We start from the raw sequence: 12,843 nt of genomic DNA on the forward strand, positions 1-12,843 counted from the left end.
GTTAATTTGTGTTTCCTGTTTTGTCATATAAGACTTGACGTATTCACAAAAAGATAAATTAAAACCAGAAACAATTATTAATATAAAGAAGAGGTTTTTTCATATCAGTTTTGTCTTTCTTGTATACTAATTTCTCATGATATTTTCTTTGATATGAAACCAGTTTATAAAAAATAATAAAGGGCAGGAATGAAGAAATACATGGGAATAGAACTTAATTTTTAATGTTTTGATCTTTAACCCATCCACCAAATTAATAGAATGCAGTGAACAAAGAGATGTTGTAGCATTCTTGTAGTTTGCATATTCATGTATTTGCCTCCTTTACAAATATTTTATCTATAAACTATATTTATTTGGCCATACAATATGAACATAACACAATTAAAAAACCTCTGGGTTTCATTTTATTTTTTAAGAAGGTAGAGCTGCATTTGTCACAAAAGGGCATCTGCTAGGGAAAGTTAGAGTAATGTTCTTCATACTTGGCAACTTTTAAGAGCTATGGACTTCAACTCCCATTATTCCCATATAATAATAATTCCCATTACTATTATAATTCTGGGAGGTGCACATCTCTTAAAGGTGACAAGTTTGAAAAATACTGATTTAGAGGGTCCCCTTTACTCAGTTGACTGTAGATTATGCCAAGGTAAATGGAGGACATAAATGGAGAACCCTTTTATGTGGAAAATGGAAAGATACTTCTTGCCCTTTCTTCTGTATGCTCTTCTAAAAATCAGTTTTCTCTGCAAGTGTGTTTATGTGTTTATGTTTATCCTCTCCTATACAGCCTGGCATTTTGAACTGGCAGTCTTTTAGCCTGCTTTAAGTTCCCTCATTCATTGCTTTGTTTTCAGACCCCACTGAAGTTGACTAAAACTTTGGACATAACTCTATTATTTATTTTGAATTTTGGCTTATTTTACTTTGGATTCCTTGTGGGAATCTAATGCTGTGTTTGTGGTATACTAAAAAGAAAGCAAAGGCTTTGCTTATGTACAATATGTGCTGCTTTAATGGCTATTCAGTTTTGACCTGGATAAGCAAAGTGACTTCTGAAAAGACAGTACTAATGTACCACTTGTCAGACCCAAATTTCAAAAAAAAAAAAAAAGCAATGTTGTTATATGGTAATCCTAACCATATGAACCAGCTCCATTTATCTTAAGAAATTTATTTCAGTGGAATCATATTTATGGTTAAGGTAATTTATAGCTGCAGTGTCTCAAAATGTACAGGAAAAAAGAGTGTTTTTCATCTTATATTTTTGCCCTAAGTTCATTATTACCCTTAAAAACAAATCTTGCAGATTCTTAACACTTGGATAGTGAAAAACCTGAGATCATACCTGAATTAGAGATGCTTATTGCTAATTGAGTCACACAAACCCCAGCTGTGTTTACCTGTCACAATCCATTCCAAGTTAGTAATCTTTATTCCAGTAACTATGGAGTGTTCTTTTCTTAGAATTCATCAATAATGCTGAAATAAAATACATACTGTCAAAAATGGCATACAATTTGAACATATTTACTTACTCAAACCCTATATATACTGTAGGACATAAAACCTCAGTATAAAGAAACTCAGACTAATGATAAAAGGTAACAGCAACCAGACACAGAACTGACAATGAAGATATTGAACTAATAAATAGTGTCTCTTTTTTACGACTGAATAAGCAATAAATGAAACAACCATCAAGAAACACACCATACACTACCACTTGGCAGGAAAGTAAAAAATGCATTGGAAAAAAAGCTGTGATGTCTATACTTGTAAATATCAGAATCATGCAGGCACTGATTTATTGGACTTTGAAGTAGTAGGATAAAAAGAGTATTGATGCTTTTAAATTTTGGTTTTGGAGAAGATTCACGAGAATCCCATGGTTAGCCAAGAAAGCAAACATATATATCATAGAATAAATCAATCTAGAATTCTCAGTATAAGCACAAATCAACAAAATCAAACTATCCAATTTTGGACACATTATATGATGACTAGATCTCTTGATGCTGGAAAGGGTGAAAAGAAAGGGAAGAAGATGAACTCAATTATAGCAGTGATGGATGCACAACTGGGAGACCTGCAGGGCCAGGTTAGGCAAGAATCATCCTGGAGAAGATCTAATTATCTGGTCCCTAAAAGTTGATATTGACTTGAGGGCACACAGTCAATCAGAAGAACATGTAAGCAATAAGTTAAGTAAAAGGTTATGAGAAAGCATTTTCACAGTTTGCAGAAAAACATGTTTGTTTTGTATAGGACCCAGATTGTTGGGGGCAATGTAAATATATATATACATTGCTTATTGGTGTACACCGCTTAGAGAGTGCTTGCACTTAAAGTGGTATATAAATCTCATAAATAAATAAATAAATAAATACTTGATCTGGATCTGCTGTTTAAAGACAGTCATATATCCATTATACTCTGATGAGTATAGTAATAAAATTAGTATCAGAATTCAAAACTCTGGTTTCCTAGTCTCATCTACTTTGAAGATCTGACAGGTATATATGGTTTAATGTATTGTGCAAATTCAGCCAATTGTAGGTTACTTAGAGTTACATAAGTCATAATATGATATCTGATATGATAGGTTATCAGATGTATTCAAAAGGAGGACCTATCTTTCTTGTTGTCCTCTTGTCTTCCATTTGGCAGGCAAGCCTTACATTCAAATATTGTCCAGCTTACGGAGTATCTCTTCCTGAGCAGATTCTCTCAGCAGTCCAACACTTCCCTAATAAATGCTGACCACAAGCTGTGCTCTGTGGCCTTAATTAGTTGATTAGTACCTCCTGCACTTAGGCTTCTGTCTCAAATTGATAAGAGCTTAATCAATTACATACTGAAGGCTTTTGCTTCCTAACGGTGTCTAGCACATTCCTGTGATTGAAAAATCAGTCATTCCAATGTTGGAAAAGATAATTTCATATACATTTTAGTCTTAAGTAATTTATTGTTGTAATTTTTGTCATGGATGCCAGAAAGTTAAACAATATGTCCTTTTTTCCAGTCACCTGTGCCCTCATTTTCTGTTTAGATATCTGGAAACCCTGCATGTGGTACCTGTTCCTTTTTCCTTTTTCTGACCCTATTTGGATCCTGTGAATTTGACTTTGTGTCGTCTTGCAAGCTTGTTGCAAAAATAGTTTTCCTGTATGTCTTCTGCTCATAAGTGTTAGATATAGCTCTAATTATGGATCAAGAATTCATATTGTACTCTTGGTACAACCAACATGCACACCAATAGTATAGTTTTCATTAGAAATGTGCAAACTCACCAATTCAGAAACAAAATTTCCTGGAGAACTCTAGAATATTCTATTTCCCCTTCTGGAACAGGCTGCTCTGGAAGCAGTTGGACAGGAAATGAAAGTTTCATAATTTAGGACATCTTGAACAGCTTCTAGTTTAGACAATTTAGTTCTGGAAAAATGACAAAATGACCTTAGAATGAGATTGGGGGAGTGTAAAGATTCAGAAATATTGAAGAATTTTCCATTCTTGAGTTGAGTGGTCTATATCCCTAGGTTTTATGTTTTTTTTCTAGGGAAATATTCTAGTACTTGTTCCAAAGATATTCATGAAATGTGAACAGGATCAAGATTTAACTGGTGTGGTCACTACTGATTGATCTGATCATGTAATTCTAAACTGCGAACTCCAATGCAAGTAAATATATTTACTCACAAGAGTTTCATGATTGCAGTGGGTACTAAGTTCTTAAATTAATACAATGTAAGTGATACATGAGTTTGTAAACAAGAAACATGCAAAATATTGTGTGCACAAATGTTTAACATGTGTTTCAAAGTGCAAATAGCTTCAGACAAACTCATTCACCTGTAGCAATAGCTCTCTACATATCAATTATTAAGAGAGAAATTAGAACTTTTAAATAAATTTGAGTGCAAACAAGACTTGTAGAATTACACATGTAATAATATGACTTCAAAATTAATTTTTAAAAATTCAGTGAATTTCACTATCTTAAATTCTTTTTATTTTACTATCTTAAATTCTTGATTTAAGAGGCAGCAAGTTACCATCAGCTTCACATAGTGAGTGTATGTGGGTATACAGATCCAAAAGATGGTAAATATTTTATCCAAATGCTATTAATATGTAATGAAAAGTTGCCCTTCTTAATCCATTGTTTGTGATCATATTTACGACCTTAATTCAGTATTGTTCACATTAGTATGTGTTCATCTAAACTGTCTGCAGACTCAGCATAGGCTTACAAAGGTTTGCCTTTTCAGGTATCAGAAGTAAGACAAAATACTGCCATATCTTTATATGCAAGAAAAGTTTGAGAGACATTTTCTTATATTCTTCAAATCAAATAGACATAGGTGTGGTACAATATTTAAGCAGTGACTGCTTCCTGCTGTACCTGTTATGCAAAGGGCAGTTTTGTTAGCAAAGCCAAAAAGAAACCTACTCTAATTTTTCGTTGTTCTAGTGTTTGGACAGCTAAAAATGCATACTGAGCACTCAGCCAGTTCTGACAATCTGAGATATAAAAAGATATTTTTCTATCACAGAAGCTTTAGGCAATGTTTTTTTTTTTGGCATGCCTGCATGTTCCTCCAGTAAATAGATGGTCAACTATGGAAAAGCCAAGGAAGTTTGTCGGAAGCGTACATTTGAGAAAGTGGCAGAATACAATTGATGCTCAGTGAATATATGTATCTTAGCTGCTTTTAATTAATAACTCATAAATTTTAACACATTTATACATTGTTTATTTTCAAAAGATTAATTAACTGATCTTAATTGATGAGTTTTAAATTGCTGTCTTAAAACAGCAATTGGGAGACCATTTGGAGAGGGGGGGTCTCTTTTCTTTTCTTGTAGTCAATTTCTCCTCCCCCCCCCCAAAGAATGGATTATTTGCAGGCTGCAAGATCTTCATCAGGTTGCAAAAGCAACTAGTTTTTGTTTGTTTGTTTTTTTGCTCTGCAGTTACCATTTCGGATTATTCCTTCCCAATTCAGTTTGCTTTCTGTCCTGTTCTATTTTTAAGCAGTTCCTTGATGCCTCTATAACTATTGCGCTGGGTTTCTGCATTATTATAAGAAGGCATTGGGGAAGCAGAATGGCCATTAAGGGCCATTGGTGCCACTTCTGCTCTCAATAAATGTCAGCACATTTTGGGAAAGGGAAGGAAAGGCTTCTGTCCACTGTGAAAGCTTAATTTCCTTAAAACTAGTAAGTCATTTTTGCTCTTATCCTTTTTATGTCCACCACGTTTCTGCCTTCCAGCACATTTCCCACACCAATCAATTATGTTCAATTATTTTGGCTATCTCCCATTCTTTGCCTGCCAAATGAATTAGGGTTAAAATTATTGGTCGACGGTTGCCAGTTGCTTCTGCAAACATACACACCCATGCCATAATCACAACAAGGATATTACACTAATTAATGTTTGCAGCGGTTTTTTTGGACATGAAATGTTAACATTAGTGGCAGATAAAAAAAAGAACCCGAGCTATCATTTTAATCCATTTGTCTGCACAAAAATTAGAACATCTTAGACCCAAGTCATTTCTATCATGTCTCATATTGCAGTAATGTAACTGCCATAGAAAACACTCCCAACAGAAAATTGTAGATCTGTATATTTACTCTAGAAAGCCACAGCGGATGGACAGAAAGAACAGAAAAAAGTTCCATATCATATTAACCCTTCTTATTCTTGGACGTTATGGCTGTTCCATCCCAGGTCTAAATAAAAAAAATTTGTTCTATCAGGTATCTGCTGAAAAATGTACTGAAAATGAATATTATGATTTATTTAGATCTTCAGGCCTTACCTTCAAATGTTAACCAAACTTCTCATTAACCAGATGTTGTTATTGTTCATCTCCAAAACTCAGATATTTCCATCTGAGTTGTCAGGGTCCTTTCTGATGTTCTCCAAACAGCACTGCAAAGCTTCCATATTACCACCACTTTGCAAAACGTTTTCTATAGACCTACAGTAGAATGTAGAAATGATGGGACAATCATTAAATCTTTGCTTTAATGGTTACAGCATGAAACAATGATGCTACAATAAAGTAGGAAAAAGGAGAGAGTTTCCATTAGGGTTAGAGGAGAGAACTCTGGATGGGCATGTAAAAGCGTCCATGTTTGCAAACACGAAGGGAAGGGAAGGGAAAGGAAGGGAAGGGAAGGAGCAAGGAGGAAAAGAAACAATTCCTAAAAAGAAAAGACAGGCCCTGGACTCCCACATGAAAGGAGGCAATGTGGACTGCCTCCTTTCCTGGAAAAACAGGAGCAGGGGAAACAAATCAGGGCCTATAGAGATTGTAGCCCAGAGTAAGCACCAGTTTAGCCCTGTTACCAAACAATTGTAATCTGGACTGGAATGTTTAAAGTTGGCTTCAGAAACGGCCAGGAACAGCACAAGACAATTTAGGCTGCTGTACAGAATTGCCCTAGGTAAAGTTGTTCACTCATTCAGAGTAGAAATCTCTTAATACCTCTAGAAGGAAATCTCAATTTTATCAATTAGATGAATGATGGTGCTAAATTTGATGGATATTCTCATTCCAAATTTACACTGATTTTTTGGTGCCATACATGTTTAATAAATTATTATTATTACTTTCATTAGGTTTTGGGGCCAACCTACTGGATTTTGAGACAATTGTATGAAAGAATTTTTCACTGTAGAATATATAATGCATTAGCATTTTTTCCATCTTAGAGTCTAACTTTTTTGCACAATGTAGGTAATTTCCTTTTTAAATAGTGATAGACTTGCAATAGTGGCGAATATCCGTAGCTCGGGTGTAGGATGAAAGTGGAAGTTCATTCTGCAAGCTTGTGGGTTGGTTTCCAAACATTTCATTACCAGGCTTGGTAACATCTTCAGCCGAATTTAGGGGATGTTAATATCAGTATTCTTCTGCTTATAAGGGTTTGTGATAGGCTTCTCAATTATTTTATGGGCTCCTTCCCCTTCCTATGGATGTGTTGCAGTGTTCCTACGGATGGGAAATATTAAGACTTTCTTCACTGAGAGCTGTTTCAATACATGTTGAAAGGATCAAAATAAAACACTCCACGCTGGAAGGTATTTGAGATTTGTCAGTTCAGCTTATCTTGTCCTCAACCCCCAAATGTTGTAGGATGGCCTTGATGGCCATGGGACTGCCTTTGGAAGCCATCTGCTGCACACTTGTGAATTTGGTTAGCCACTATGAAAATGAGACTGCTGAATTAGATGGGCCCAGGGTCTGATCCAGCAGGCACTGCTTATGTTCTTATGAGATACAGAATGCGGAATACAAATTTGCACTCTACGTGTAAGATTTTGCTCTCTTATTGGAAATTCAATTGAATTTGTTGATTTGAGTAACATCTCATATTCTATCAGCACTTTTATCCTGTCCAATACAGCATGCTATTTATATTAGCTATTAAACATGATCAAATACTAAGTTCCACTGCAAGTCTAGAATTAAAAGCTATCAAACCTAACATGTGGAACTATATTTTAGATACTGCAGAAAATAATTGAACTCAGAGGAATTTGTGGGATTTATTAGGACTTTGATCCTAATAAAGAGGTTTGGCTCTAGTCAAGCAAACTTCATTATTAGAGTGCACAATTAGCCGATGCAGTACAGAATAATAAGTAAACGTTTACTATCGTCACAAAGATGCAGTTTGTATGTGGTGCAATTGCCCACTGCAGTTCAGAACAGTCACTATAAATAACAAGGCAAACTTTATAGGTTGTTATGGAAATACCCATATAATGATATATGTGTGCAAACAAAAACATTCTTGCTTAGAAATGTGTAGGTGACTAACTGTGGATTAGCTAATAGTTTTGTGCTAATAGTTTGAAATCCCATAGGTGAAACTGACTCTATAAGATTGCTTGTATGTATTATTGGGGTCTTTCATTACTTAGCACATCCATGCCTATATATCCAAGACTCTGCAAATTCTCAATAATGTTTTGAACACTTTTAGCCTGTGTCCTGACAGAACAGAGGAAGAGACCCAAACCCAGATGAGAAAAGGGAGAAGGACACTGCAAGTTTTTCTCAGGATAGTTCTCCAATAATAGCAAAATAAGATATCAAATGTGAAATAGGTTTTTTACAGTTTTGAGTAAAATTGGTTTATATGCTTAATGTATAGTTTACAAGTTGTCTATAGCTACAAAATGAGACTGTATGGCACATATTTTTTTTAAAAAAATGTTTTAATAAAACAAACCTCAGAGGACGATCAACTTTAAATAATGCACCTGAATAAATTCTAAACTTCCCTGGATTGAAGTAGGATATTTTCACTCTGACTATCTCGAATGCCTTGAATTCGGTGTATGAAACCTGGAGGTACTAGTACATCCAAATTGCAAAGCCTGGGGTCCTTGAAACATGAGGTCTGTTTTCAACTGCATTCAATTAACCGTTGAATATGCATTTTGTATACTTTATTTCAATTTTTACAGCTAAATTTCATCCATACTATGGAGTTGTATTCACAATGTTAAATGTTACACACATTATCATTAAACACTGTTTTCTTATACAATTCTAAAATGAATATGTATAAATTCATACATACTTGAATAATGCATCCAATTAATAATAATTGAAATTGAAGTAAAAGAGAAATCAGCAAATGAGATGAATTTCACTTTGCTAGTCCAACGTAATATATCTTTCTTTCATGCATTTTTAAAAATTTATTAGATATCTAATGAAAAAGCCACACTGTATATAAAATAGAGTTTTTAAATTTAAGAAGAAGGATAATTGTAAGAGTTTATTACATTTTATTTCAGGTTACTGATGTGCCACAAAACATTAACCAATAAACTGATTTTATTTTAGTTACTGAAAGCCTAACTCCTACAGGTTTATTTCTCATGCACCATAATTATAAAAGCAAAAAAAAGAAAGAATACGAAGAAGCAAGCAACAAAAGCTTTCAGACTTTGGTTTCTTTTGAATAAAAATTGGACTGACTGTATTCAGGTTTCAGTGGAAATATGAGTTGCACAATACAAGGAATGCAAACAAAAAACAAAAAAACAAAAAAATAAAACCCCAAACCCTTATCTCCAATTTGCCTGACTGAAAAGATCCTCTGAATTCCAGTAATGTACATTTAGCACACTGATCATTCTGTACATCTATACACTGCCGAGCTCTGTAATTCATCTAAATTATGTGAACCCCTGATTCATGCAAGGCAAGTGAATATGGCCCTAAAGGTACTTTCTGTCATTGTTTCAATTATAGAGCTATGTGGGTAACAGGCTTGGATTTGACAGCAACTGAAGAAAGAGGATATTATATGCATGCCTTCAATCAGCTTTGTATTTGATCCTTAAAGGGAAAATTATGTGAGAGACAGGGGAGGAAAACAACAAACTAAGCAAGATCCCAATTTCAATATAATTTGGAGAAAATAACTGATTTGGGTTGGACATTTTGCCAAAATGGATGACTCAAGGCTTCCAAACAAGAAATGGAAACCAGAAGGATGCCTAAAGCCTTAAAGAAGAACAAATTGGGAAGATATGATTGACTGTAATGTTTCAAAATCAACTATAGCAAAGACAAATTTGGGTGGTTGCCCAGAACACAATTGAATGGTGATGTTCATTTAGATGCTTAATGTTGAAACAAAATAATGCATTTTAACTGTGCTTCACTTTAACATGTAATTGTTAACTCTTTCAAATTCAAAAATATGATCTTGGGGGCTGGAATTGTGCTTGTCCTAGAATGGCAACAAAAGTATAAAAACAGTCTAAATAAAGACAGAGCAGGCAGAAAAAAAGTATTTAATCTAAAACAGAAAATATTTCAGATTTGTAAAACCTTTAGAACCATCTGTGTATCAGTCATCAGTCTTCAGCACAATACCTGATTAAACCTAACTATAAAAGTAATAACTGGGGGGGAACTGTTGGTAATAATTATAAAAGTAATGGGGTATCTGTTGCATACTTGAGGATATATTTTGATTAATATTTGGGTAGCAGACCTATCTGCATCTTCTAAGTCTCAATGGTCATTTCCTTCACTCTGTGACTATAAAATAACTGCCTCCGACATCTGGATGTATTTTCTCTATATACTATTTGTAATTTCTATATGCAATGAGTTTATCTGTCCTTTGGGCTATCTTTAAATTAAGCCATATTCAGTATAACAGTAGCATACAATGTGTGTATATATGAAGTGAAAACTAAGTCATGTGGGTGTTAGGCAGGCTTCTCTCTATTGCTGAAAGTCATATGAAAATTACAAAATATTAGAAACTTTTAAATAATAGTGTGGTAAATGTAACTGATAGCATGGAAAGCATAAAAAATACACTGTGCCAGTATAAAGCAAGGTCCATCCTCAATTTGAATACAGAACCAAAAAAATACTTAGGAGAGAAATGTCTTTCTCTGGCCTTGAACAGTCATTCAAACTGGGCATCAGTCATGTTTCCCTGGGAAGGGTAATCCATAAGCAGAGCCCCTGTTCATTGCTCCTGGCAGGGGCAGACCAAAAGGTTCACCCAGGAGGAACCCAGGCAAGTTCTTAATTGGAAGAGGCATTACTGGGATATCCCAGCTGTTCAGAGCTTTAAAAATCAATACCATAGCTCGGAAATGGATTGGCATTGCAGCTACCGAAGCCTTGGTATAATTTTTGCTCATTCTTAATCCTGTCTCTTGAAAATCTTCTAAGGTTGGATAAGGGCTGTAAGAAGGAAGGAGGGAAAGAGCGGCACAGTACATATTTCTTTCCTCTGTATGATCCACTCCACAGAATTTGCTATGGACTGCCTTTAATAAAAGCACTGAGATGCATTTATTGTGTCTTAGAAAGCAGCACTGCCTTCTAGAATCCGTTTTCACTATTTTCTTTAAAGGAAATCTAGTTATAAAATGGTAACAAAGGGCCACAGGAGGACAGTATAATGCTATACAGATTCCACACAAAAACTCAGATTCAGTTGACTTGACATAAGTAATTGAACTGGATTGGTTTAAGGAAAATATGCTCAAATCTAATAATAAAATTAAATTGCCAAGTAGTCAACTTGCACATTGAATCACATTTCCAAAGAACCAAAATGTCTTCTCCAAGCCTTCTTTTCACTTTTTGTAATCATTTTCCTTTATTAAATATGATGTTGCCAGCCTGAAGCCTGACTACTTAAACAGTCAGCAGTAAATAAATCAATCCTACCCCCCACCTCGTTTTTTCTTTCGCAGAAAAAGTTGCTTTCTATTTACAAAAAAAGTAATCTAATCTGCATAGGTTCTATGGGTTGCATTTGTGTTTAGTTGCAATTATGCTTCTTGTTTCAGTGTAAACTAAAATTTGGACTACAGTCCTCAAAGAATTTATTCCAGTTTAATCCTGTTGAAGTCAGCGGTATTATCTCAGGAAAATTTTAGGACCGCAGCAATAGTTACACAATATGTACAAAACCAGAACTCAGTTGTTGACAATAAGGGCTGTTCTGAATAATTAAGAAAGCCTTGAGATTAGTTGTTTTATTCTGAAATGAAAACAGAATTACCACTTGGCTAATGTTCATACATACCTGGGTATTTTTTAATGTTCTTTTTTGTCTTTCTTTATTCAATAGCTTGTTTGGTTTCTACAAAGGTATCCTCCCTCCAATCTTGGCTGAAACACCCAAAAGAGCAGTAAAGGTATAGTAAGTCAATCTCCATGCTTCTCAAAGAGAGAAAAATTACAACGCTGGGATTACTGTGAGGTCCTTGTTACTCTCTGAGTGTGGTTGCTTACTTGCAGATGTTTTATTATCTGACTAGGTACAATCATGAGTGCGCCACAGTTCAACTCTGAGCTACAAATATTCTCTTCTAACTGGGATTACTATAAGTAAGAAAGTAATTTTACTTCCCTTCCAAAATATCTGTCCAGAAGACCTTAGGAGGGCGTGGGGAAGCCTCTCCAGCTGTGGGTGCAGAGAAATTCTACTGCTGCTAACTAGCAGGCATGTCTCCCTACGTTGTCTCAGGGAAACTCTGCATCTTAAATGTACTGCATGGGCTCCAAATAGGCTTTCCTAGATATGGACAGGTGCAGGGTGTCCATAGGGCATGGTCAAAACAGTCAGTGATAACCACTATGGACATTTTCAGTGATTTGTCACTTAAACAGAAAGCAGAAACTCCATAGCAAATTAAGGGAAGTGTTGAATCCATTGAAAACAAAGCCCTTTCATTTCCATAGCCAGAATAAGAATAAAATGAAGCCAGCCCCTAATCTGGCCACCTCCTCTTCCCTCCAGCACGACCCCCCACAGCTTCTGCTCGGTTTATTCATTTATTTTAGAAAACGTTTAGGACTTTCTTTCTCTGTGCTTATACAGAATCATATTAAAGCAATATAAATGATACAATCCAGACTATTATTTTTTTAAAAAAAAATAAACAGCGCATCAGGGAAATGTCACACTGGGGCTAGATAAATGCAAGATTGTGTCCTCAAATATTGGAATCTGTTGGAAAATAAATGAAGATTTAAGCAACTTTCAATGGAGCTTTGCAACAAACTGCAATGGTGTTGATTGTCTTTGTTTAGAGTTCTGCCTTTCTGTTTCAATTCTTTCTTTCTTTTTTCTCCTCTGCATTTCTTTTAGGGTTTTTTTTTCTTCCTGTGAGTTAGCATTTTATACATATGAAGTTATAATTGGGGTATTTTTTCAGGAGGTTTCCATTTTGCTTTTGGGAGGGGGGGGGATGGAACAATCCTAGATACATTATTGTAAATCTTCAAACTAGTTTATCTTCCTTCCTCTGGGGAA

At 35.0% G+C, this 12,843-nt stretch overlaps 1 protein-coding gene across 6 annotated transcripts in view; it reads left to right on the forward strand.

Annotated features, from left to right (window-relative positions):
- Positions 1–12,843, forward strand: part of SLC25A21 (solute carrier family 25 member 21) — a 257,481-nt gene that overhangs the window by 219,302 nt on the left and 25,336 nt on the right. For all 6 annotated transcript variants that reach the window (XR_005557738.1, XM_039351812.1, XM_039351807.1 and 3 more), the window contains exon 4: positions 11,656–11,722. Coding sequence is in view for 5 of the 6 variants with exons in the window: in XM_039351812.1 (XP_039207746.1) it covers positions 11,656–11,722 (67 nt within the window). In the remaining variant the exon portion in view is untranslated. The remainder of the gene's footprint in view (positions 1–11,655; positions 11,723–12,843) is intronic.

The sequence above is a fragment of the Crotalus tigris genome, unplaced genomic scaffold, assembly GCF_016545835.1.
Source record: "Crotalus tigris isolate CLP2741 ecotype Arizona unplaced genomic scaffold, ASM1654583v1 scf7180000018371.15429387391:27106975, whole genome shotgun sequence".
NCBI lineage: Eukaryota > Metazoa > Chordata > Lepidosauria > Squamata > Viperidae > Crotalus > Crotalus tigris.